The 26,679-nt window shown below is 43.6% G+C and overlaps 2 protein-coding genes across 2 annotated transcripts; one reads left to right on the top strand and one right to left on the bottom strand.

Moving 5' to 3' along the window:
• Positions 1 to 431: 431 nt before the first annotated feature.
• LOC125084395 (uncharacterized) lies at positions 432 to 17,422 on the bottom strand. The gene is made up of 4 exons (XM_047701628.1): positions 17,405 to 17,422; positions 17,124 to 17,163; positions 7,254 to 7,436; positions 432 to 3,852 (listed from the first exon to the last, which is right to left on the bottom strand). The coding sequence occupies exons 1-4, from the start codon at positions 17,420 to 17,422 to the stop codon at positions 3,074 to 3,076; spliced, it is 1,020 nt and encodes a 339-aa protein (XP_047557584.1). The 3' UTR covers positions 432 to 3,073.
• IFIT5 (interferon induced protein with tetratricopeptide repeats 5) lies at positions 17,153 to 26,679 on the top strand. Its single transcript, XM_047702643.1, has 2 exons — positions 17,153 to 17,425; positions 23,755 to 26,679. The coding sequence occupies exons 1-2, from the start codon at positions 17,421 to 17,423 to the stop codon at positions 25,196 to 25,198; spliced, it is 1,449 nt and encodes a 482-aa protein (XP_047558599.1). The 5' UTR covers positions 17,153 to 17,420; the 3' UTR covers positions 25,199 to 26,679.

Below are 26,679 nucleotides of genomic sequence, written 5' to 3' on the forward strand. Positions count from 1 at the left end.
AGAAAAAATGCACATAAAGTCCAAAGTTCTACTCTACTTGCCTCCTCTACACCCTCACCCCTTCTACAGTTTCCCTGTTACTAAGATTACTGAACCCAAGTTCGGCTACCAGTCCCTCAAAAGGCCATTACTCAAGAGACGAGTGTTTGACTGGAAAGGAATGGGAGCTTTAGTCAGGAGGCTGGCAACCTGAGAAGGCGGACTCATGTTCTAAAGACAATTCCAAGGATTCTACCTGGCTTCGGGGTTTCTTAAGGGGTGTAGGGTACAGTGTAGGGTAGTTAATCAACAAAGGGAGCGCAGTGGCCTGCAAGGATTCTTGATTATGTGAAGATTCCACAATACCAGCTACAAAAGTTATCTTAGTGAGGAGGAATTGTGTGTGTGTGTTTTGGGGAGCGAGGGGGGTCTGGTTCTTGTTCCGTGATGTGCAGGAGTATTCTGTTCTTTCTGCAAAGGAAGGCAACACCTACAGATATACAAAGGGAAGTCAGTAAAATCACTTGCGTGACCAAAAAAAAAGAGAGAGAGAGAGAGAGAAAGAAAAACATTTTGCTAAAAAAATTGCTGGGCTAATCATAGAGCCAAGACTGTTTCAAACAGACTTGCTGGCTTCTGTGGCCTGGGAAAGGTCTGGTCCTTCACTCCTCAAGGTCAGTGGTCAGTAAACCTCAAAGAAAGTAAATTAGTCTGTTGTAGATCAAGGGACTTAGGTCAGCAAGTAAGGAGTGTTAACTGGAAGCAAGTCAACCTTTAAGGCCAGCTGCTATGCTGTTATACTAACATCTTGCATTTGTATGGTATATTAGTCACAACTGATGAACCAATATTGATTTGTTATTCCTAATTAAAGCCCAGAGTTTACAGTATAGTTCATTCTTTGTATTATACATAATATTAGGTATCTACCATTATTGCATCATAAGAAGAGTCTCACTGTCCTAAAAGTATCCTGAGTTCCACCTGTACCATTCACCCTAAACCATTGGCAAGGAATGATCTGTTTATTATTTCTATAATTTGGACTTCTCCAGAATGTCATATACTTGGAATTATATAACATGTAGTCTTCTTAAGTATGTCTTTCATGTAGCAATACGCATTTAATGTTCCTTCATGTCCTTATGGCTTGGTAGCTCATTTGTTTCAACTGTTGACTAATACTCCATTGTATGGACATACCACCATTTATATATCCCTTCACCTGCTGAAGTGATGAATGTGATGGGCCCAGGTGGAACGTAAAGAATTCTTCATCAGAAGAACACCCAGTTTTGCTTCCAGTTTTGGCACCAAATAGGGTACCCGATCAGCCAACCCCCTGAGAGGAAATGGGTATGATCTATCTCTGCACCTCTGGCTCTCTGAATCTAGTCTGTCTCCAGATGGTATTTGCCTGGCTTTGGGGAAGTCAGGGACTAGATCTCACCTACAGGCCATTGAACGACTGAGTACCTTCAGGAGGTACAACTACCAAAACACCTGAAGCAAACTCATACTTGAGTGGACACTAAGGACATATAGCAAATAAAACTTCCCACTTCTAGAATATCAGGTTGGTGGTCAGCCGGCACTTTCACAGACATATTCCGTCTCATCTGCTTTTGCAGGATTACTGTGACTTGACATAGATCTGGTCTGGTCGTCCCAGGCCAGAGCCTTCTGGAACCTTAGCATGTGCAGCCAGCATCACTGCATATTGCATGAGTTGCTTCAAAAACCTCCCTTAGCAGAGCCAGGCCTGGAGCATACGTTCTTGGGAATATTCTCTGGATGGAGAGCCAGCATGACTATGATTCTGCCAAATGCTTCAGCTAAAAGCTCAAGAGTTAACTAAAGAAGGATTTTTCCTATACCCGAGGAAGAGATAAACATTGCTTCTTCTGTACTAACAAGGCAACCAAGTGTAATGCCCAAGTTTTCGTGTCCGAGAGACCACCAAGGAGCCAACACCGATGCAATCACACGAGGGTTTATTCGACAAGCTTAAGCTTGGGCCCAAGTATACCCAACACAGCAGAGTAGGGACTTGGACCCCGAGTCTAGTTAAGGCAGAGGTATTTATGTGTCATTACAAGAGGCTTTGGTTGGGGGAAGAAGGGAAATTTCAGACTTTCCTTGAGTAAGCTGATTAGCTGTTGCTGGGGTGTTGCAGGGTTGGGTATAGCGGTTTTTCCTGGAACTTAAGTTCAGCCCCTGGTCACTAGGGCCTGAGATGGCTGCTGAAGCTAAGATGGCTGTACTCTTCCTAAGGTTAAACTTGAGGTGGGATGTCCTTAATTTTCTCGGCCTCCACATTCCCCCCTCTCAGATGTACCTAAGGAAGGACCCAGTCATGGGTCCAGGCTGGTTTAGGTCGGGGCAGGAGTGACTGTGTCTGCATCAGGGGTATTCTTGGATGCAGACGGCACAGTAGGTACAGAGGAGGGCGGTGGGGAGGTAGGAGTTGTCTGAGGTTTGGGCGGAGGAGGTGCTAGCACAGGGCTTGGGCTTCAGGCAACTGGGTTAGTTAAGGGTTGCTGGAGGAGTTTGATTCCGAATATAGCACCTGGGTCTCTGGGGAAAACTCTGGTTTTTTCATAAAGTCTTACTCCCCACCAGAGTCCAGTACTCCATCTCATCTCTGCCCGTCCTTCAGGAGTAAAAGTAATGCTTACTGGATTGCAAGTGCCCTCTATAGATTTAGTAGATTTAGAGCACTGGCCCGTAGTACCAGTTCGGCTAACAGATATAAGGTCCTTTTTCACAGGAGGGTTCCACCAGATGTGGTCACTGGAGACACAGCTCCATGAAGAGCAGTAATAACTGCTGGTGCCTCCACATTGTTGTGCCTTTTCTTTGGTGTGCCCCGGGCAGACATAGAAATGATGTTTACTAATGAAGGTTTCATCCCAGGTTAGGTGAAGGAGTTTAGCCAAGTCAAAAGTTAAAGAGGGAAACCATGTCCCGGGTGGGTGTGAGCCGGTGGTGGTACTCAAAGTGTCTCCAGTGGCTGCATTATAAAGTACCCATGTCAGATTTTGTGGCATATGGGGGTTGGAAAGGCATTGGGTAAACAAGGTTAAGAGTATTATTACCAGCGCCACAGCTCTGGCTTCAGGGGATTGTCCTTGTTTGGTTGGCTTTTCCATTCTGGGACAAAGTCCTTGAGAACAGCGTGTGGGTCAGCTGGCCGGACTTGGGTGTAGTGGACCCAGGGAGTAATCCCGTCGACCTTGAGAGCTGTGGGAGTGGTCAGGAGCACGATGTAGTGTCCCTTCCAGCCAGGTTGAAGTGTCTGATGTTGGTGTCTCTGGACGTACACCCGGCCGATATCAATGGGGGTCCGGGGGTGGCCCGGTCTTGTAGAGGCCCTCAGCTTAGGCCACACCTGTTCATGGGTTCGTTGTAACATTTGGAGGGAGAAAAGGAGTTGGTGATCATCAAACTCAGCAAGCACCTCAGGTTTTAAATTGGGAATAATAGGTGAAGGAATACCAAACATGATCTCATAGGGAGTAAGTCCCATCTTATATGGGGAGTTTCGTACCCTATATAGGGTGAAGGGGAGGAGAGTCACCCAGTCCCTGCCAGTCTCCAGGGCTAATTTAGTTAAGGTCTCTTTTAATGGTCTGTTCATCCTCTCTACCTGTCCTGAGCTCTGGGGCCTATATGCACAATGTAATTTCCAATCTGCCCCAAGTACTAGTGCTACTCCCTGTGTTACCTTAGAGATGAATCCTGATCCGTTGTCTGATCCAATCTTAATAATAAAACCATACCTCAGTAAGATGTCTTCCAGCAGCTTCTTGGTCACGGTCTGTGCTGTTTCATGTTTGGTGGGAAATGCCTCTGTCCATCCTGAAAAAGTATCTACAAGCCCTAGCAAACACCTGTATCTGTATTTTCCGTATTTTTATCCGTATTTTCAGTAGGGTCCTGGGTGGTTTCCCCCCGGAGCCAGGTGCCCAGGTTAGATCCATCGGCGGTGGCATTAGTTAATTGACATGTGTGGCAGCTTGCCACAATCTGTCCGATCTTTGATCTGGAGTCTTTGATGGTGATCCTTGCATGTCGCACCAAGTCTTCCAATTTTTTTTGTTCCCATGTGGGTACTCTTATGCATTTTGGATAGGATTCGCCATCCCCATTCCTCTGGTAGGATTATGCTGGAATCTGCAGCTCTCCACCAGCCATGTAAGCATTGTGTCATGGGCAGATGCCTAATCCATTGTAAGTCTGCGTCAGTGTAGTTGGGGTTGTCTGGCAAGCTCGGTGCTCCTGGATCAGGCAGTGTGGTCACTAAGACATGGTTCACCGAAAGAGCTGCCTCTTTTGCCTTTAAGTCGGCCGGCCAGTTTCCCCTGGCCACTGGCGTGTCTGCTTTTTGGTGTCCCGGACAATGCATAATGGCCAGTGCCTTAGGCAGCCAGAGGACCCTTAGGAGCTCAAGGATTTCTGCCTTGTTTTTAATAGTCTTTTCTTCTGCTGTTAAGAGCCCCCTTTCTCTATAAATGGCTCCGTGGATGTGGGCTGTGGCAAAGGCGTACCTGGTCTCAGTATAGATGTTTATCCGCTTGCCTGCTCCCATTGTTAGTGCCTTGGTTGACGCAATCAGTTCTGCACGTTGGGCAGATGTCCCAGTCGCTAACGGTTCCGCCCAGACAGTCTCTGTCTCTGTGGTTACAGCTGCCCCTGCAAACCTGATTCCTTCCCAGACAAAGCTGCTGCCGTCTGTATACCAGCTGTCATCCGCATTCGGCAGTGGTCGGTCCTGGAGATCGGCTCTGACTCCATGCACCTGAGCCAGGATTTCTTGACAGTCATGTAGGCAGAGTTCCCAGTCAGGGTTAGGGAGCAGCGTCACTGGGTTTAGGGCTGTTGGTGCCTGGAACAAAATTCTGGTAGGGTTCAAAAGCAAGCCCTGGTAATGGGTCAAGCGGGCATTGCTGATCCATCGGTCCAGGGGGTTGTGTGAGCACCCTTCAATGGCATGTAGGGTAGTGACGTATAGTTCCTACCCCATAGCCAGCTTATCTGCATCCTTGACCATGGTGGCCACTGCAGCAATAATTTTTAAGCATGGAGGCCATCCAGCGGCCACGGCATCTCATTTCTTTGAGAGGTAGGCCACCGGTCTCTTCCAGGGGCCTATGTATTGAGTTAGGACTCCCTTCAACACCCCTTCCTTTTCATCCATATAAAGGTGGAAGGGCTTAGTCAGATCAGGCAGCCCGAGTGCAGGGGCCAAAAGCAAGGCTTGCTTAAGGTCATTGAAGGCTTTGTTCATGGCCCCAGTCCATACAAAGTCCTGTTTTTGTTGGCCTCATAGAGGGGCCCAGCCATGTCAGCGAAACCAGGGATCCACAATTGGCAGAACCCAGCCGACCGTAGGAATTCATGTACCTGGCAGACATTTCAAGGCTGTGGGATTCTCATGATGGTCTCCTTCCATGCATCCATTAACCATCTCTGTCCATCTTTTAATTTGTACCCCAGGTAGCTCACCTCTGTTCTGCATATCTGGGCCTTCTTAGCTGAAGCCTGGTATCCCAGAGTTGCTATCACTTGGAGCAAATCCTTGGTGCCTTGTAAGCATGTTTTCTGGTCCTCTGCTGCCAACAGGACTCTATCATAATAGAGTCTATTGTAATAGAGTCAGATTAGGGTGCTTGGTACGGAACTCACCTAAGTCTTCATGCAGTGCCTTGTCAAAGATGGTGGGCGAATTCTTGAATCCTTGTGGTAGCTGAGTCCAGGTGAGTTGGCCATTGATGCCCTTCTCCAGGTCCGCCCATTCAAAAGTGAAGAGCTCTTGGCTCTTTGGGGCCAAGGGCAAGCTGAAAAAGGCATCCTTTAGGTCTAGCACTGTGTACCAAGTCTTGTCTGGGGGCAAGGTGGAGAGGAGAGTGTAGGGGTTTGGGACCGTAGGGTGCATGTCCATCACCCATCGGTTAACTTCCCTCAAGTCCTGGACCAGTCTATAATCATTAGAGTGTGGCTTTTGCACCAGCAGCAGGGGAGTGTTCCAGGCCAACTGACAAGGCTACAGTATGCCGGAGTCTAGCAGTCGCTGGATGTGTGGGGTGATCCCCGTCTGTGCTGTGAGAGGCATGGGGTATTGGCAGACCCTAACTGGATCTGCTCCTGGCTTTAGTTCAATGTATATAGCTGGCCGATGTTGGGCCAGTCCCATTCCCCCAGTTTCTGCCCATGCTTGGGGAAATTCCTGCAACCAGCGGTCAATGCCGGTCATTGGTGCTGGGGGTGTTTGATGAAGATGATATTCGTCCTCGAGGTTCATGACAAGCACCTGGATCGGGTGCCCCTCTTTATCCAGAACCTTTGCCCCTTTAGGGAGGAAACTAATTTGGGCTCCCATCTTGGTGAGTAGATCCCGGCCTAACAAGGGGTAGGGGCCCTCAGGGATGACCATGAAGGAACGGGATACCCGGCCCATACCGAGATCCACTGTTCTTCAGGTAGTCCATGAATATTGTTTAGTGCCTGTGGCCCCCTATACCCATGAGGTCTTATTTGTCAACTTCCCTTGAGGTTGTAGCAAGACAGAGTGCTGTGTCCTGGTGTCTACTAGGAATTTAATCGGTTGCCCCTCCACTTTAAGGGTTACCCTGGGCTCGGGGAGGAGTGCCGAACCCCGACCCCCCTAGTCATCTAAATCTTTGACCTCCAAGATAGTAGCGGAGGCCTTTGGCCTTTTGTTGGGGCAATCCTTTACCCAGTGGCCTTCTTCCTTGCAATAAGCACACTGGTTTTTATTCAGTTTGGGGCGTTCTTGAAGGGGCCATCCTCCTTACCTGCTCCTGAAGCCAACTTCTTGAGACGTCTCTGTTTTTCATGTGTCATCCGTGGTTGTGGCCAATAGAATCTTAGCCAGGTTCCGGGTCTGATAGTCACTTATCTTAGCCTGTTGTTCCTCCAGGCTCTCTCTGTTATTTGTAGACTCTTTCTGCCACCACTATCAGATCCTGTAGGCTCTTTACTCCTAGTCTTTCTACCCTCTGCAATTTCCTTTTAATGTCTGGAGCAGCTTGGTTAACAAAAGCCATACAATGGCAGCTCTGGTTTCTGGGGCCTCTGGATTCATAGGGGTGTACTGTCTGAACGCCTCTATGATCCTTCCTAGGAATACCACCGGACTCTCATCTTTACCCTGTCTTACGTCATATACCTTGGCCAGATTGTAGGCTTGCGTGCTGCAGCCTTGAGACCTGCCATTAGAGTCTGGCGGTAGATCTGGAGCCTCTCCTTACCTTCTGCCGAGTTGTAGTCCCAAGCGGGGTGAGACAAGGGGAAAGCTGCATTTATGAGATCGGAGTTCTGAGTTGGCTGTCTGTCGTCACCCAGGACGGACTTCTGGGCTTCCACCTGGATTTGCTCTCTTTCCTCAGTGGTAAAGAGAACCTGCAAGAGCTGCTGACGGTCATCCCAGGTGGGCTGATGGGTGAAAAGAACAGTATCCAAAAGACTAATCAGATCTTTTGGGTTACCGGAGAACTTTGCATGTTGGGTTCTGCAGTTGTATAAATCACTAGTAGAGAATGGCCAATATAACATTGTCTGTCTCCCCATTTCATTGGGGGTCCCATGGCATGGAGGGGAAGGACAGTGGAATCGGCCAGTCCCAGGTTTGGGGTTGGGGCTGCCCATGGGTCCGCCCACGTGTCCCTGCCGCCGGCCCCTCCATCTGGGAGGAGGAGAGGCACTCCCTCAGCAGCCCCTGATGCTTCTGCTGGAGGGGCAGACAGGGTGGGGGGGAGACCTGGTAGGGTGGTAGAAGAATCAGGTCCTCCGTGGAAGTGTCCTGAAGGACTGGGTAAAGCGGAGTCTTTGGTTTGGACTCCGTTTTCTTGTCAGACTTAGGAGTTGGGTTCCGCAGGGCTAGGATCTTGGATATAGGTCCTGCTCTGGGAGGGAGAAAAGGTTTAAGCCAGGAGTGAGGGTTCTCAATCATGTCTTGCCAGACCAGGATATAAGGCACTTGGTCAGGGTGGCCGTGTGGTTTTGAATTTGAATAAATGCTTATGAATCTGTCTCTCCACTTAGATGGCAAGTCACTTGAGAAGAGGAAATATGTCATATCCAGGTACCAAAAAAGCAGCCTGCATGTAACTAATGATCATTCATTGCTTGCTAACTTTTAAAAAAAATTTATTTGTCAGAGGAGAGCAAGCACAAGCAGTGGGAGCAGCAGGCAAAGGGAGAAGCAGGTCTCCTGTTGAGCAGGGAGCCCAATGCAGGGCTCCATCCCAGGACCCTGGGATCATGACCCGAGCTGAAGGCAGACTCTTAACTGACTGAGCCACTCAAGTGTCACAGATCACTGGCTTTTGAAAAAAAAATAAGGAGCTAATGGCAATAAAGACTTTCTTAGACATACCAACAACATGTTTGAATCTAGCTCCCTAAACATTTAAGGACTTCCCAGAGCTATGAAAATGATGAAAGGATGTGAGTAGTAGAACTTGTGCTTTTCAGCCCAGCTTAGAATTCTAAACTTCAACGCAATTAGAAAATATCTTCACCTCTTAATTTTTTTTAGTTGACTGGACTCCCTAAGTCCAAGATATTTCAGACAAGTCTAAAAATGTTTGCCTCCTAGGATCCTGAGAACTTTTCTCATAGACATTATAGGAGCAGGCTATGCAATGTCTTGAGACTAGGTCAATGGCGTAAATGTTCCTTGACATTTATATTGACAATTCCAAGTGAATGACTGCTGGACATGTAACAATAAAACACAAAAATCCCATATATTCCTTATATTACATGTGGAATATAAGGGAGTCAGCCAGGGATATAAATTATGGTAGGCCAAAGACAGCCATTAAGACACCTGAGATGGTCTGAAAATCACTGTAACTATCAGAGCAGATAGCTGAGTATTTTCTTTATGGATGTGACTGGCATGAATTTGCAAACATGAGTAATCTCTAAGGCAAACATCAGACACTGCATATAGAGGTCAAAGCACTTTGACCTATGTTCCTTTATCATATTGTGTGAATTATTAAGGTAAACATGGAGACATCAAGGCACAGAGAAAAGAAGCTGCTGCCTCAGAGCCTCAAAGAAAGATGGACATGTACTGGGAATGAGTCCCTACTCATACTCCTATGTCATTTGGCCTGTAAGGGACCCAGGAATCATCTAAAAAAGTACCCCTCAAACTTTTTTTTAAAGTAGGCTCCATGCTGAGTCTGAACTCACAACATGGGTCTTGAACTCACGACCCTGAGATCAAGACCTGAGCTGAGATCAAGTGTCAGACATTTAGGGGGTGCCTGCGTGGCTCAGTTGGTTAAATGTCTACCTTCAGCTCAGGTCATGACCCCAGAGTCCCAGGATTGAGCCCCGCATAGGGCTCCCTGCTCAGCAGGGAGTCTGCTTCTGCCTCTGCCCCTCACCCTGTTCACGCTCTCTCTCTCACTCTAAAGAGTCAGATGTTTAACTGACTGAACCACCCAGGCACCCCTCAAACTTTAATATATCAACAAGTCACCTAGACATCCTGTTCAAAAAAAAAACTCTAATTAAGTAGGTCTTTGTCAGGGACCTAAGACTCTGCATTTCTAACAAGCTTTAGTTGATGCTAATGCTGCTGGTCCATAGACCATACTAAGAAGCAAAACCAAGCCCAATGGGTTTTTTTTCTTTGGTTGGTTGGTTTTTTCCTTTTTTTTTTTTTTAAGATTTATTTATCTATTTTAGAGAGATAGTAAGAGTGGGGGGCAGGGGGAGAGGGAGAGAAAGAAACTCAAGCAGACTCCTTCCTGAGCCCAGAGCCTGATATAGGGCTTGATCTCACCACCCTGAGATTATGACCTGAGCCAAAACCATGAATTAGATATCTAACCAACCATGCCACCCAGGCACCCCTAGTGCAGTGGTTTTAAATCATGATTACACACTAAAATTACCTTGGGATTTCTTTCTTTCAATGACTGATAATTCTGATGCCTGGGCCTCACTACCAGAGATTCTGATTCACTGGACTAGAGATTAGCTCAGGGGTCAGCTTCTCTGTTTTGTTTAGTTAGTTTTTTGTTTTTTTTTTGCTCTGTTTTGAAAGATTCTCAAGGAATTTTCTAGTTTGCAGCCAGGGCTGCAAGCCACTGTCCAAGGCTAACCCTTTTATTTAACTGATAAGACAACTCATAGAGTTTGACTCATCTAGATTGTTAGTCAAACACAGAACTGGTCCTAGAATTCTGATATTGGACTCATAGTTCTATGCTCAAGTTTCATTTCCTCAAGTCAAAACCCTGTCCATTCAAAATGAGTTTCTCTTTACTTTTCACTATTCTTTCCTATTTGTAAACACACACAGACACACACATACACATAGACACATTTATACACTATATTGACTGTTTCCTCTCTCCTTAGTGCTGCTGTCCTGTGAGTTCATGGGTCTGTTCATGCCAAAGACACAGTGGTCAAGATTCTGCATACCTAATCAGCTAAATCAGAGCCCCACAGAACCAGGACTGCTGCCAAATTCATAGTGATCACAAGATAAAGATTTGCTTTGCTTCTGTGTCAGAGAAACTAGGTGTCAATAGGGGAAGGAGATTAAGAGGTAAACACCTTCAGTTATAAAGTAAATAAGTTATGGAGATATAAAGTACAGCATAGGAATATAATCAATAATATCGTAATAACTTTGTAGGATGACAAATGGTATAGTCTCACCGTGGTGATCATTACATAATGTAGATAAATGTTGAATCACTATTTTTACACCTGAAACTAATATGAAACAATGTCAACTATACTTCAATTAAAGTATTTTAATCTACATAATGTAGATAAATGTTGAATCACTATTTTTACACCTGAAACTAATATGAAACAATATGTCAACTATACTTCAATTAAAAAGTATTTATTTGCAATAATTTTATGCAAAAAAATTTCAAAGACATACTGCTATTAGTGTATATAGCCCTTCTAACTTTTCAGTATTTGCTGACATTTCCATCCTTTTATTTCAGAGTTAGGTTAGAGCTGGTGCCTTGCAGAAAATGTTTTCACCTGGAAACTCAGTTGGTCTGCTAGAAACATCGCATCTGATACAGAACTAGGAGAGAGCTGAGAAGTGATCACCTTTGCAAAATCTCTTCTCCCCACATAGATCAGTCCGTCCAAGGGAAGGGCTGGATGCCTGCTGCCCAAGAGGCTTCACCAGGTTCCATGTGTGGGCATGTCCAGAGCTCTCTGACTTGGGTCCTAAGGTGGGAAGATCTAGATTTCTCTGGCCTGAGGATCACAGCAGAGCACCTGCTCCAGCAGCTGCACAGTCAGAGACATGACATAATTCCCAAATTATAATGGGGAAGTGCTCCTGCTGGAGGTTAGTGCAGACTGCCCACTGCACAGATGGAGGGATTTGTCACACATAATGATAGTAATATCCAGTTGCTAAATGCTCTGCAGCGAGACATGCTTTCCATGTGTTATTCCATTTCATTTCACCACAACCCCAGGAGGAAAGATCTATGACTATCCTGATTTCATAGGTAAGAAATTTTGACTTAGAAAGGTGAACCAGGGCACATGACTGGCTCAGTCAGAAAAGCACACAACTCCTGATCTCAGCGTCATGAGTTGGAACCCCATGTTGAGGGTGGAGTTTACTAAATAAATAAATAAATGTTTAAAAAAAAAAAAAAAGGGTGAGCTAACCAGCCCAAGATGACATAGCCAGTAATGGCAAAGTCCAATACTGAAACCAGACAATGTGATTCCAGGTGGTCTTTGCCACTGTGTCTTGAGTACACAAAAGCAAATAAAGGTGAAATGTCTTAGTATTTCTTATTGTGCCCAAGCTGGAGAGGCGTGAAGGGAATCTCAGGAAAAAAATGTCCTATTGGTCCCATATCTGACAATAAGGATTTTTCTGTAATGGAGATTTACCCTCTTGTACAATGCAGAGCACGCACCCCTATAGTAAGTGAGATGGTGTATGTCTGAGGAATCCCCTACCATCAGATAGTTCTGTCAAGGAAACAGGCCTAAGAGTTCCTTCTAATGCCTTAGGTTTGCTTACCTCCAGATAACACAAGGTTTGTCTAATAGCCCCTCTTCCCTTAAAGGGAAGTTCACTTAAAGTGAACTTAGGCTCCCATAGTGGGCCAGCCTGGCCATGGTCCCTTTCCTTTTCCCTTAGATAGCTCTATTTTCCATTTCTGTGGTATTTTGCTTAGAGTCACTACCCACTTCTGTAACTACAGTAAACTTAGGGAGTGGGATTCTTGTTATTTAAGTAATCTTGATTTGTTGGGTTTGGAAATGAATATGGATCTAAACTATATCGTGGTCATAAGATGCCATGAGGGCCAGCACACTCTTCTAGGAACTAGGAATGGACAGATGCGGTCCACCTCAAGGTAATTAACTTCAGTGAAAAAAGCAGACATTTTCCCCAAACCTCATGCCTTTTATAATCCAGTGAGAAAAACAGTAAAATGAGTATGCAGTCAATTAAAAATCAGTTTTCTCCAAAAAGAAGTTTGGAATTTAATTTGTCAAACTGTCCAAGCATTTCTCTTTTATGCCATTTGGTTTGAAGCACTATGAATTCAGTCATTTGTTGGTATTGATCAAGAAATATGAAAAGGTTGCTGTATGATTTGAGAGACCATCAGTAGAAGTCACTTTTGAGAAGGACATTTTATTAAGACATTGTACACCAAGTAATATTTTTAAAAGGAAAAAAATAAGGAAACAATGTTACTGTTTTTTCATTTTTATATTTGTTTTAGAGGAGGATATATTAATTTCCTATGTAGCTATAACTAATTGCCATAAACTTGGTAGGCTAAAACCATTCAAGTTTATCATCTTATAGTTCTGGAGGTCAGAAGTCTGAAATGGGTTTCATTGGGCTAACATCAAGGTGCTGGCAGAGCCACACTGCCTCCACAGGCTCTAGGGGACAATCCTTTTTGTACCTTTCCTGGCTTCTAGAAGCTCCCTGCATTCCCTGGTAGGGATTCCTAATCTACAAAATTACAAATCCCCAAGGAATTAACAGAATACTAATCAGTAGGGTTTTGGATTTCTACTGAAATTTTACAGAAATTGCAGGGAAGCAAACTTTGTATTATTGAGGGCAGGCATCAGAGTCAGGTAGAAATCATCTTCCCAACTTCTTTATCACTGAAACAAGAGATCTGTTAGATTTAACAGGAATGATATTTTAAAGTGCTTCTGTTTGGGGAAGCATGCTGTTTTAAAATGAGTTTAACCACTGCCAATTCTACCAGAGTGAGATATATGAAAGGTAAATACTTGTTGGAGAATTAGTTCATTCTTTATTAGGCATCTCTTCCCAGGTATTGTTATACGCCACTTACACCCAAAAAGCAGAGTTCAATGATGTAAAATAAATCCCTGGATTATGTGATGTGTTTGTGCTTTGACAATCTCCAGAGATTATTGTTACTGAAGTGTCGTATAACCCAATACCGTCTCTCTATCCCATCCCTCCCTACTCTGGGAGAGAACTCTTGCACTTCTCAGGGCTCAGTAACGCTAAAGTGTGGGACAGCCTGGATGTTTGCAGAGAATGACAAGCAGCAAATTTAGGAAAAAAGATACTCTTTAGTACTGAAAATGCTACTGCTAGAAGTATCTGGATGGCTTAGTCAATTAAATGTCCAGCTCTTGATTTTGGCCTGGGTCATGATCTTGAGGTAGCGGGATCCTGCCTCAAGTTGTGCTCCATGCTCAGAGTGGGATCTTCTTGGGATTCTCTCTCTCCTTCTGCTCCTCTCTCCACTCACATGCTCTCTCTAAATAAGTAGATAAAATCTTAAACAAAAATGTAATTGCCAGCCTCACATATGAATATCTCTAGGTATTAGCAAGTGATCTCTTTAAACTGACAGTTGAATTTCATGAGCTTGTTACTACAATGCAAATGACTGACAAAACCTCATTGGTGTCCTTAGTTACCTCCCCTCTGGAATTTCTCCAAGTGCCAAGGGGGTGTCTCTCATGTACCCCTAAATCAGGCCAAGCCACAACGCCTGCCATTCACTATTGTTAAGTACTGCAGACCAGGTCTTTGCTAATTGTGGTCTGCACGCTACTGCAGGTTCCAGCTCTTTGGAGATTCACCCTAGCCACCAACGTCTCCATTCCCACAATGCTGTGAGTGCTGGAACTGCACTGGGATTAAGGGCCTTTACCTGCAGCCTGCCCAGCTTGAATGACTCACCCTCAGTCTGAGTCCACAGCTCTGGAGCTTATCCCCAGCCAGGCCAAATGTGAGACAGCCACCTCCACGCTAGAGTCCATGCTGAAGGGAGTAGGCCTTCTGGGACATTCCCCTTGATATCCACCCTTCCACACAGGTCTCCTTCTGAACTCAGTATCATCCCCGACTGCCCTTTATCTGTATTCAGCCATTTCTTTTCTACCCAAAGTCCACCTCATATGTATTTCAGGCTGTGCTCTGAAGACAGGAGGGTATTATGGATACCAGTGATTCTTGGAGGAGGGACATAACAAGGGAGAGGATTTGGGGCCTTAGAGAAAAAAAAAAAAAAGTTGCGTTTGCCAACTAATAGAGATATTTTTTTTTTTTTTTTTTTTTGGTCACAACTGCAGGGTCCTGCTGACATCTAGTGGTTATAAACAAGGATGCTTCTTAAACATCACTAGACAGTTTCCCGCAACAAAGAATTGTCCAGCCCAAACGTCAATCACTGTCAAGGTTGAGAAACTCTGCCTTACATCTGTTTCTTAGCAGACTTATTACTTAAGTTTCAGTTTCTCAAGCCGATTTTAGGTCAGTTGCCATGTTTCACTTTCTATTTCCTTTTTCCCTAGTTGCTGTGTTTTACATCTTGGTAAGAATAAATCAAGGGGCAGCTGGGTGGCTCAGTCAATTAAGTGTCTGTCCTTCGGCTCAGGTCATGATCCCAGGGTTCTGGGATTGAGCCCCACATTGGGTTCCCCACTTGGCGGAAAGCCTGCTTCTCCTTCTCCCTCTCCTTCTGCCTGCCACTCTCTCTGCTTGCACGCTCTCTCGTGCTCTCTCTGTCAAATAAATAAACATTTTTTGAAAAGAATAAATTCAAAGGACAATGCACTATTGATTTGCCGAAGACCGCACCCAATCCACCTTTCTGTGAAAATAAAGATTGATCTATAAATTCCACCTAATAATTTCAACATGTTCAACACCCACTCAACAGGTCTTCGTTTCCTCCATCCTGAAAATGTATATTCTTTAAATTTTTTAAAAAAGATTTTGTTTATTTGACAGAGATCACAAGTAGGCAGAGAGGCAGGCAGAGAGAGAGGAAGGGAAGCCGGCTCCCTGCTGAGCAGAGAGCCCAATGCGGGGCTCGGGGCTCGATCCCAGAACCCCGGGACCACGACCTGAGCCGAAGGCAGAGGTTTTAACCCACTGAGCCACACAGGCGCCCCATATTCTTTAAATTTTTTACAGGTAGTTTTTGTCTTTCTGAATTTGAATTCTTAACAATATATTTAGATAACCAGGATTTCTTTTTCCTTTGATGTTTACTTCTGATTGCTTAGTTGCTATTCATTTAAACCTTTATAAGCAAAGACAATCTCTTGACCCAGATAAGCTAAGAGAAAGGAAGGGAAAGAAGTGGGAACAAGGAAGAAAAAACACAATCAACATACTGGAAATGTTTTCAAACAGTGGAGGACTATTTTTTAAATTCTTTTTATTCTTTTTTTAAAAATTTTATTTGTTTATTTGACAGAGAGAGAGAAATCAAAAGTAGGTAGAGAGGCAGGCAGAGAGAGTGGTAGAAGCAGGCTCCCTGCTGAGCAGAGAGCCTGACATCATGACCTGAGCCAAAGGCAGAGGCTTAACCCACTGAGCCATCCAGGAGCCCCGAAATTCTTTTTATTCTTAATTCTTTTAAATTTTTTAAAATTCTTAGTAAGAAAGAAATTCTAGGTTTATTTTCTACCCATACTAAACCATTCAATACCTTTTCTAAAATGTGGCTTCCCGCTTCAGAAAAACATTACAATAGCCTTTAGGCCCACCACATTACCTCTCAGACCTCAATTCTTAGGGACTTTTTCCCTGCTCTTCCCATTCCAAACACACCATCCATGCACGCCAAGTATGCTTCACCTCCAGGGGTTTGCATCTACTGTTTCCCATGCCTGGAACTTTCTTCCCTAGCTCCTTATCTCCAGTGCTCACTCCTCACCCACTTCAGATCTTTGCTCAGTTGCCACTTACTTTCTCAGTGAAACAAGCTATTCAGCTATTACCAACAGCTTTATACTAGCAAAAATACCCCGCACTCCAAACCTCTCTGTGCTTTTTCTCCGTATCATCTGATACATGTTTCATTTGTTCTTTACTATTTTTATCTCCCATACTAGAAGATAACTCCAAAAAAGTAGGTCCTCTGTTTTCATCATTACTATATTGATAGTACCTTGAACGAGGTCTGGTTTTAGCAGCTGTTCAATATAATTTGTTGAATGAATGAATGATTGAATTCAAGTGGAACAAAAGTCTAGGTTTATTGGTATTTGGCATTTTCTGCTTAGCTTCCCAATACCACCCCCATCTTCACTAGAATCTTATTATGGTGAGTAAGGCTGGCAAGGGCACAGAAGACAAGCACTCTTACACAATTGTGAGTGGACGTGTATAAATCTCTATTCAAAGCTATTCAGCAATACCTATCAACTGCTAAACTGTTTATACATCTTGACCCCAAAATTTCCTTAAATTTACCCAACAGAAATAATTGCATTGGTGTATAGCGTTGTACCTGTTTTTTCAGTGAAGACGGGAAGCAAGGACTTCAATTTCAGCTTAGGATGCAGAAAGCTGGAAACAGCATCGGTGCCACCCTTACAACAAGAATAACGCTGAGCAATCTCCTCTCATTTTATTTAAAAATAAATTAAAAAGGTTGCTCGAGCACCACGCAGGCTTAGCAAGACAGGTGAGAGCCCAGGCCAAAGTCCAGAGGGCCAGCTGCAAATTCCACACGGAACCACACGGAGCTCTGCAAACATGCACGCCCCCTCCACCCCGACCCCCCCCCAGCACCCCGCTCCCCCCAACCCGGGGTTTCTCAGCCGAGCCGGGGCCCCACTCAGCTCTAGCAGAAGTTTCCGTTTCCTGGAACTGGACTCCGCCTAGTCCGAGATCAGATTCACTTTCCAGCTCCCTCTTCCCGCTCTGGTCCTGCGTTTAACAAAGCCAACGCCTGGGCAGCGACCTCGCGCAGTAGAGGCCCGGTGGCAAGAGCCCACCGCCCGCCAGCACTCCCCGCGCACGCGCACAGGCCCGCTCACGCGCGCGCCCCTCCGCTCCGCAGGCCGGGATCCCAATCCTGAGGAGAAAGCCCGAGGGTACTGCCGGCTCCCGGGGCTACACGCAGCGCCCAGCCACCATGAGGTAAAGGCTTTTCCTCGCTTCTGCCCCAGACTGCGTAGGCCTTTGTTTCAAGCCGGTGGTGTTTTGTTGTTGTTTTCCTTTTTCCCAGCCCGTTGCCCGCACAGCGCCGCGGCCCTTCAAGTGGCCGAGCCCCTCAAGCCCAGCAGCGGGGCGTCGGGTTTGGGGCGTCCCCTCGGGAGCCGTGACTCCGTTCGGGGCGTCTGGAGTCGGGCCTGGCGGGGAAGGTCGCCCAGCGCGCGCTTCCCCGAAGCACCGACCCTCTCCTGTCAGGACTGTCTGACCGGGGTGGTAGGCGGGGGAGGGGGCAGGCGACGCTCCCCGGGAGACTGCCCCCTCCCTGCGGCTCATCTCGGTGGCGGCGGCGACCGTGCTTGGTTGGCGGCCGCCGCCAGGGCCATTCCAGGCGGCTTCTACGTGGCAGGCGTCTCCTGAGGCCCCCGTCGCCTTCCTCCCCTTCCCGGGACGGCAGCTGCCATTCCCCCGATGTGGGCAGACACGATTTGGCCGCAGCCCTGCAGTTGTCACCTAGGTCGGCTACTGCCATTTTGCCTTTCTGGTTTCTGGGTCTGAGTTCTTCCCTTCTTGTGAGCTGCTTTTGTACCGCGTCCAGATTCTTATTATTCCGCCCTGTTCGCTATGGGGGGGGGGGGGTGTTCTCTTCTGTCTCCTTTACTGCCTTATGGTAGTGGGGTCCTTTTCTCACCCGCTTTGTGTCCCCAGGGGCTGGCACCCTTCCCTGTGCGCAATGAGTGAACCGCAGTTAGTAAGAGGGATGAGAGGATAAGCTCTTGGGCTCCTGAAGCAGACACCCCTTTCTTCTAAATCCTCATTCTGAACACCTACTAGTTGGGTGACCCAAAGCAAAGTTGCTTAAAACTCTGTGAGTCTGTTTCTTATCCGTACAAATCAATGACCTCCCAATCTTAGGACTGTGGGGTTAGTTGATTGCTTGGTACTTAATATTTGCAAATGTTTATTATTATTTTAAGTAAAAAGGAAATAAGTGCTTCACTTCTAATATCTGTAAGAAGGAAAGGAGGTATCAGGAAGATGTCTGAATAAATGAGAAGAAAAGGGATAGGCCTAATGGTATGCAGGATGGACTGGAAGAGGGATGGAACCCACTTGGGGTTTAACTGTCCCCCAAGGACAATGAAAGACTGCTCCTTCCTGGCCAAACGCCCCAAATTCCCTAAAGATAAATGTTGCCTCTTCAGACACAATAGCCTCTCTCTGCCAGCTTTCCAGAGACAGAGTTTTGAAAAGTAAAACTTCGCATAGCGTCCATTTGGGCATAAATTCCACAGAGTCTGGGCAAGGCACTTCAGTGACTGACTGATTATCCCCTTGAGATCTCACAACTACATTCATATTACCTGAGGCAGCCCTCTTCATCGTCCTTGAGCTGGGCTGGTGTAAACTTTGCAACAGAAACATGTTCATTATACTGTATGGATGGGCAGGGGGCTGGTAAGCCCATTTGCCATGGATCTGGGCAGGTTGTTAAGGGGATGTCTTGCCCATGATTTGGGTGCAGTTACACGAGAAAAAGGAACAACTACCAACGGACAATTATACCGGATTTCCCAGTCAGGACGATGGGAAACAGTCTAAAACTTATTTTCAAAATCCAAACATGAAGCCAGACAGAGAGCATGCCAAGATATTAAGACAAATGAGATAGGGAAAACTGAAATGGGAGAAAGCCTGGAGCCATTAGCAGAAGGTGAAGAACTAGTAAGAATTCTCTCGTCTGGAATCCAGGTGCTTTTTACACTAAGCCTATACCTCTGTGCTGGACATGCCAGAAACTGCCAGTATATAACTGCATTCATTCAACACATATTTATTTATTGAGCTTCTGTTAACTGCCTAGAATAATAGATTCCACGGACACAGTGCTGGGGACCCAGTGGTGAAAAATGTAAAATCAGAACAAGGTCCCTATTCTTATGGGGCTTACATTTAAATGGGGGCAATAGATAAACAATAGATATTTGAGTAAATAACACAATTGAGAAAGTATTAAGAGTTACAAGGAAAATAATGTAATAGCCTAAGATAGTAACCTAGAATGGAGGGGACTATTTTAGATATTTCTGCTATGGGTAGCCTCCTGGGTAGAGAATGTTGGAGCTCAGTTATAGGAAAGAGCTAGTTATGCAAAGTTTTAGAAGCAGAACATTCCCAGGGTAAAATGACCAGGGTTAAAGTCCTTGAACTTGGTATGTTCAAGATAGGAAAGTCAAGGTCCAAAACACAGTGAATGAAGAGGAGAGTTGGAGGAGAAAAGGTTGGACAGATAGATAAGGCCAAGTCCTTTAGGGACTTAAAGGACGTGGCAAGGACTGGATTAATATCTAAGGGTGTTGGGAAGCCATTGGGAGATTTTAAGCAGGAGACCGACATCATCTGGTTTACGTTTTCAAAAGTTTAGTTGGACTCTGAGGGGATCAAGAGCCAAAGCTGGAAGACCAGATTTTTGCCCCAGCTCAAAGGAACGGTAATTGTGGTTTAGACTAGTAAAACGGCAGTAAAAGTGGAGGAAAGTGCTTGGATTTGAGGTTTATCTGGGTGTTAGATTTAACAGGACTTCCAACTGGATTGGATAAGAGGTTGAGAGAAAAAGAAGATCAGATTACTCCTGGATTCTTTGGCTTGTGGAACTAAGAGGTGCCAAAAAAGATTGAGGGAGGAACAAGCTCAAGGAATCCAGATTTCTGGATTGCTTATGTTTATTTGAGATGCCAACTGAACTTCTAACTGAAGGTGTGAACTGAAAATTCATTAAGTCTGGAATTCAGGGGAGAGATGAGAGATCAAAGATTAGATCAGAGATTAGGTTATAAATAAGAAATGCTTTTATTTTGTCATTCACTACTACTAATTGTGCAATTATTTTTTTTAAAGATTTTTATTTATTTATTTGACAGAGAGAGATCACAAGCAGGCAGAGAGGCAGTCAGAGAGAGAGGAGGAAGCAGGCTCCCCGCTGAGCAGAGAGCCCGATGCGGGGCTCGATCCCAGGACCCCGAGATCATGACCTGAGCCGAAGGCAGCGGCTTAACCCACTGAGCCACCCAGGTGCCCCACTAATTGTGCAATTAATTCAGTTCTGTAACTTCTGCCACTTTTTGCTATTAGGACAACCCCTTTCCAGTTCCTAAAACTCTGTCTGATTAAAACATCAAGCTAGTATTTGACTTAAAGCACTCTTCTCCTCCTTCCCAACTCCCACCAAATATTGATGTAAAGTGCTATACAGAAAGGGAAATGTGATAGACTAGACTAGACTAGACTTTAGCCAAGGTGGTCAGGGGTACACCTCTTTGAAGAGCTGACATTTGAGTCAAGACCAGAATTGTGAGAGTTAAGCACACGCTAGAACTCTCTGAGGAAGAGTTCACAAAATGAGGGAAGAAAAAGCCCATGCAGATGCCCTGAGGTAGATACATACTTGGCAGAAGAAGTAACAGTTTTTTTAAAGGCCTGTATGGTTAGAGTGCAGGGAGTGGAAGGAAGGTTGTACAAAATGAGCCTAGAGAAGTAGACATGGGCTGGATGACAAAGGGCATAGCAATAATGATTAAGAGATTGAAGCTGGAGATAAAGTTTTGAATATTAACAATGTATAGTTTCACTTAAGCTTCATGTTCCATCTTTCTTGCAGTTATCCCTGCCTCTCTTCTACAAGCATCATTTTCTTCCTTACTACTGGATCATTCCTATTGACATATCATAACATATCATTAAGTTATTAAAAATATTGTGGTTAAAAAAATTTTTTTTTAAGATTTTATTTATTTATTTGACAGACAGAGATCACAGTAGGCAGAGAGGCAGAGAGAGAGGAAGGAAGCAGGCTCCCTGCTGAGCAGAGAGCCCGACGTGGGGCTTGATCCCAGGACCCTGGAATCATGACCTGAGCCGAAGGCAGAGGCTTTAACCCACTGAGCCACCCAGGCACCCCTGTTAAAAATTATTTTGACATTTTCATCAGCCTTCCTCCAGATACAGCTCTATTTCTCTGGTTCCTTCATAGTAAAATTCCTTGAGAGAGTGGCCTCTACTCCCCATATCTACTTCTTTACCTCACATTATCCCCTCAATCCACTCCAGTAATTTTTTTATTTCTGTAGATATTAAAATACATAAAACACAGTTCTACTTTCAGGAAGCTTACAATCTAGTATGGATGCAAACTGAATTAAATAATAGCAGAAGATCAAGAGAGAACTAAATTTGGAGCTTTAAAGATATAAAATGCCGTAACCTGTGGTAATTTTGGCATTGCTCATTTAGACGAGAGTTCTTCAAAGTATTTGATAACTCACCCTTTTAAGAGAGGAAAGCTTTCAAGCATCAAGTTGGCACAAATCTGTGGCAATACATAAATATGTCTGACTGTCTCTACAGGAGGTCCATACTTTGCATGGTACTAACATGCATGAATTTCAGTTACCACAATTTACTTAGTTATAACAAGAGTCCCCCAACACCACAGATTTCAGTTACAATGGTAACTGTGAGTAATCACATAAAGTACAAATTTTGCTGCTTGTTCTTCAATCCGCAAATCACTACATAAATAACCAACATCACGAACAATTATCAATCGTGTCATTTTTTTTTTCAAAGTCCACCAGTGACTGATCACTGCACATGTTACTCAGTCCACACACAAAGAAAACACATGTTCCTTCCTTGTCTCCTGGCAATATGGCATCTTGCAAAAACAGTTAAATGGTTTGCAAAAGGGAACTAACCAACAAAGATGAAAGAGAGCCTCAAAGAAATGAGACGTGATTACAGTAGAAGTGAAATGCAAATCAAATATAAATGGAATTTTAGAAGAAATACCTATATATTTTTTTAAAGATTTTTTATTTATTTGTCAGAGAGAGAGGAGAGCGAGCGAGCACAGGCAGACAGAATGGCAGGCAGAGGCAGAGGGAGAAGCAGGCTCCCCGCCAAGCAAGGAGCCCGATGTGGGACTCGATCCCAGGACGCTGGGATCATGACCTGAGCCGAAGGCAGCTGCTTAACCAACTGAGCCACCCAGGCGTCCCACAAAAGTATATTTTAATTGGACTACCTCGGAATATATCACTGAAACCAGGGAACGGCTAGAATATCATGTCCTTTTCCAGAATCAAAGGTAGACAGTCCATTTCAAATCACATGGACTGAGTAGGAGAGGCTCTTCCAGAAATGGAAACCAAAAGAATGGGTCCTCACCAAGTAAAAACCACAGATGTCCACAGCACTTGACTATGTACACTTCCTGGGTCACTTCTATGGAACTTTATGCTGAATTGTAATTGTTTACTTATAAGCTTTGTATAAGCAGGGCTATGTCTTGTTCACAGTTACATACCCAGGGTTACTTAGAAGATCTTGCACATAAAATGGTCTCAGTAATGAATAAATATTTCCTTGCTCTTCCTTCCCTCTGTATCTTCCTAGTTTCAGAGATAGTGCCTGTAGTGCCTGTAGTGTGCCCTGCAGAGATTACATTGTGCCTTGCACAAAGGGAGCTCAACAAATATTTGTGAAGTGAATTTTAATAGCAGTGACAAGGTAATAATAAGCATTAGCTATTGTTGCCCACAATTCTAGAGTTCAGAAGGATGTGGCACTTACATCAAATCTGTTAAGCTTACTAAATTTCCTTGTGCCTTTTCCCCATCTTTCTGGAAATCTGTTACTCTCCTTTTATCTATCTCAAACTTAATGCTTTTCCCCATCTGTTGGTATACCAGTTACTGTTTCTGTGCTTTTTCTCTCTGTAGGGGTTCCTTCTTTCTTCCTCTCTCTCTTCCTTCCTCCCTCTCTTTTTCCCTTCCTTGCTTCCTCTGTAAAAATGATATATTGGTATGGTTTCTGTGTCTTCTTCAGTGTACTCCTTTTTCTTATTTTGTACCTCTTCTTTCCCTTCCTACTCATAATATAGAAATGGAACTTTTATATTAATTATTGCTATATATATTTATTATTCTTAATTTTCAAGGGAAGTAAATAAAACATTTTAAATTCCCCTCTGAAAAATTGGAGGTACTCATGGGTTAGTGACTACCAGAAGGGAATAAATATCCTGTGACATAGATAATCCTGTCATCGCTCCAAAATTGCTTTTGCAATAAATAATGAGGATATTTCTAGAATTTAACTCTACACCAGGGAAACCAGTATGAAGATATAGAGGATTAGTGCTTTAACTGTAAGATCAAATAAGAGGTAGAATTGTTGTTAAACAAAAAACTGTATATAAGGTTTAAAGATTATTTCCTTCATTTCTTCAAAATTAAAAGGGATTTTATCTTTGACAGTGAAATTCCTAAGGACTCCTTGAAGGCCATCCTGTTGGAGTTAGAATGTCACTTTACATGGAATTTACTTAAGGAAGACATTGATCTGTTTGATGTGGAAGATACAATTGGGCAACAACTTGAATTTCTTACCACAAAATCCAGACTCACTCTTTATAACCTATTGGCCTATGTGAAACACCTGAAAGGCCAAAATAAAGATGCTCTAGAGTGCCTGGAACAAGCAGAAGAAATAATCCGGCAAGAACACTCAGACAAAGAGGAAATACGAAGTCTGGTCACTTGGGGAAACTATGCCTGGGTATATTATCACATGGACCATCTCAAAGAATCTCAGAAGTATATAGAGAAGATAGGGAACGTTTGCAAGAAATTGTCCAGTCCTTCTAATTACAAGTTGGAGTGTCCTGAGATTGACTGTGAAAAAGGATGGGCACTCTTGAAATTTGGAGGAAAGTATTACCAAAGGGCTAAAGCAGCTTTTGAGAAGGCTTTGGAAGTTGAACCTGACAATCCAGAATTTAACATCGGCTATGCCATCACAGTGTACCGGCTGGATGATTCTGACAGAGAAGGGTCTATAAAGAGCTTTTCCCTGGGCCCTCTGAGGAAAGCTGTTACCTTGAACCCAGATAACTCCTACATTAAGGTTTTTCTGGCACTGAAGCTTCAAGATGTACATGCAGAAGCTGAAGGGGAAAGGTATATTGAAGAAATCCTGGACCAGATATCATCCCAACCATATGTCCTTCGTTATGCAGCCAAATTCTACAGGAGAAAAAATTCCTGGGACAAAGCTCTGGAACTTTTGAAAAAGGCTTTGGAGGTGACACCAACCTCTTCCTTCCTGCATCACCAGATGGGACTTTGCTATAGGGCACAAATGATCCAAATCAAGAAGGCCACACGAAACAGACCTAAAGGAAAGGATAAACTGAAAGTTGATGAGCTGATTACATCTGCTATTTTTCATTTCAAAGCAGCTGTGGAAAAGGACTCTATGTTTGCATTTGCCTACACGGATCTGGCCAACATGTATGCTGAGGGAGGCCAGTACAGCAATGCTGAAGACATTTTCCAAAAAGCCCTTCGTCTGGAGAACATAACTGATGATCACAAACATCAGATCCACTATCATTATGGTCGCTTTCAGGAATTTCACCGTAAATCAGAAAGTACTGCTATCCACCATTATTTAGAAGCCTTAAAGGTCAAAGACCGGTCATCCCTACGCACCAAATTGACAAGTGCTCTGAAGAAATTGGCTGTCAAGAGACTCGGTCACAATGCTTCAGATGTGCAGAGTTTAAGTGCACTAGGTTTTGTTTACAGGCTGGAAGGAGAAAAAAGGCAGGCTGCTGAGTACTATGAGAGGGCCCAAAAGGTAGATCCAGAAAATGAAGAATTCCTTACTGCTCTCTGTGAGCTTCGACTTTCTATTTAAATACATACTCTAGGAAATTAGTTCTAAGCTTTTCTGTCCATTTTGGGTCATTATATTTTTTTGTTTATTATTTTAACCCATTGTTCATTATAGAGCCATTTTTTTGGATGGTTATGTACCAAACATCATTCTAAATACTTTATATATACATAATGATGACTCTTTTGCTGTTTTCCTTTTTTTTTAAAATTAAACTAATATAGTCCATTGAGAAACAAATATTTCAGCTATTGTAACTTTTGTTAAAAATGGTATGGCCATTTATACCCTTTATTTTTGCCATTTATAGTAATTTTCGATTAAATGTTATCAAATTTTCCATATTACTCACACAGTGAGTATAATTCTATATAAACCCTGACACCTAGGTCAGGAATACTCTTTCAGGAGTGCAAAATTATATGAGTTAAGCTCTTAATTATGTAGCTTGCAAAAGATGGACCCTTCCAGTTACAGATGTTTCGACTTTAATGAGAATGTTTAACCCTCAACCTGATAGTCACCTGAAGAATCCTCTTTGTTGAAAGAAAAAAGTTCATAATAATAAAAAGCTTGTCATCTGTGGTGACTTCAATAAAAAGAGAAAAAAACAAATAGAAAAAAAAAAAAGACTTCTTCAAATATGGGACCCATGAGAAATAACAAATATTATCTCCCAAATTAATTTTACTCCTTCCTGTTAAAATTCCAGTATGCTTAGGTTAAAATCATTGAGATAGAAAGCAGGCCAATTGAGAAATTGGGAGAAATGATAAACAAATGGGTAAAATAGATGTCCCTAACCTACATCCTTAGATTACCAAGATTTCTGTGATTTGGTTTTGGGTCCAGACTGGATTGTTCTCATACTCCCAACTTCTGGCCTTTGGTTAATTGTTTTATAATTCCAAATTTACTTCTGTGAAGCTTTTTCTTTTGTCTAAAGTTTTCAGATTGACATGTTTTCCTATAGATTCTACAGGAATAGTTAAGCCCTGCTTTCAGTTTTAATATCCATCTTGAAGGGTCAGTGTTTAAGGGCTCTTATCCCAGGGGACATTTTTAATTGGGATGTTGCTAAAAGTAGCTTCTCTAATGTTGTTTCTTTGGTTATATACTACAAAATTATATTTACCACCACAGATTAGTGGAAAAGTGTGCCATGTGATTTAATTCTCCATACCTCTAATGTAGCTCTTAAAACTACTGTATACATATTTGTGTGTTTTTTATTTTTTTTTACTTTTTTAAACAAATTTTTCTATTATGGTTGTGAATATTATAAAAGTAATGAATTCTCATTGTAAAATTTCAAACATAACAGAAGCATATGAGTTTCAAAGTAGGGGCACCCCGCCTTACCCTTCCCTAATTCTACACCAGCATGGTAACCTGTTAACAATTTAATATGTATCCTTCTAGATATTTTTTCTATGCATATTCAAACATACATCCATACTACAATGTATTTCATAAATTAAAATTTGAAAATGTTTTACTTA

This window comes from Lutra lutra, chromosome 14 (assembly GCF_902655055.1).
Source record: "Lutra lutra chromosome 14, mLutLut1.2, whole genome shotgun sequence".
Classification (NCBI taxonomy): Eukaryota; Metazoa; Chordata; class Mammalia; order Carnivora; family Mustelidae; genus Lutra; species Lutra lutra.

What these genes read in the sequence shown, in the direction of transcription:
- LOC125084395 (XM_047701628.1), bottom strand. An exon ending in ACGGAAACTTCTGCTAGAGC is followed by an intron (nt 7,437 to 17,123) that starts TGAGTGGGGCCC and finishes TCACCCATCAGC; the next exon opens with CCACCTGGGATGACCGTCAG. An exon ending in GGACTACAACTCGGCAGAAG is followed by an intron (nt 3,853 to 7,253) that starts GTAAGGAGAGGC and finishes TAGGGCTTGTAG; the next exon opens with ATACTTTTTCAGGATGGACA.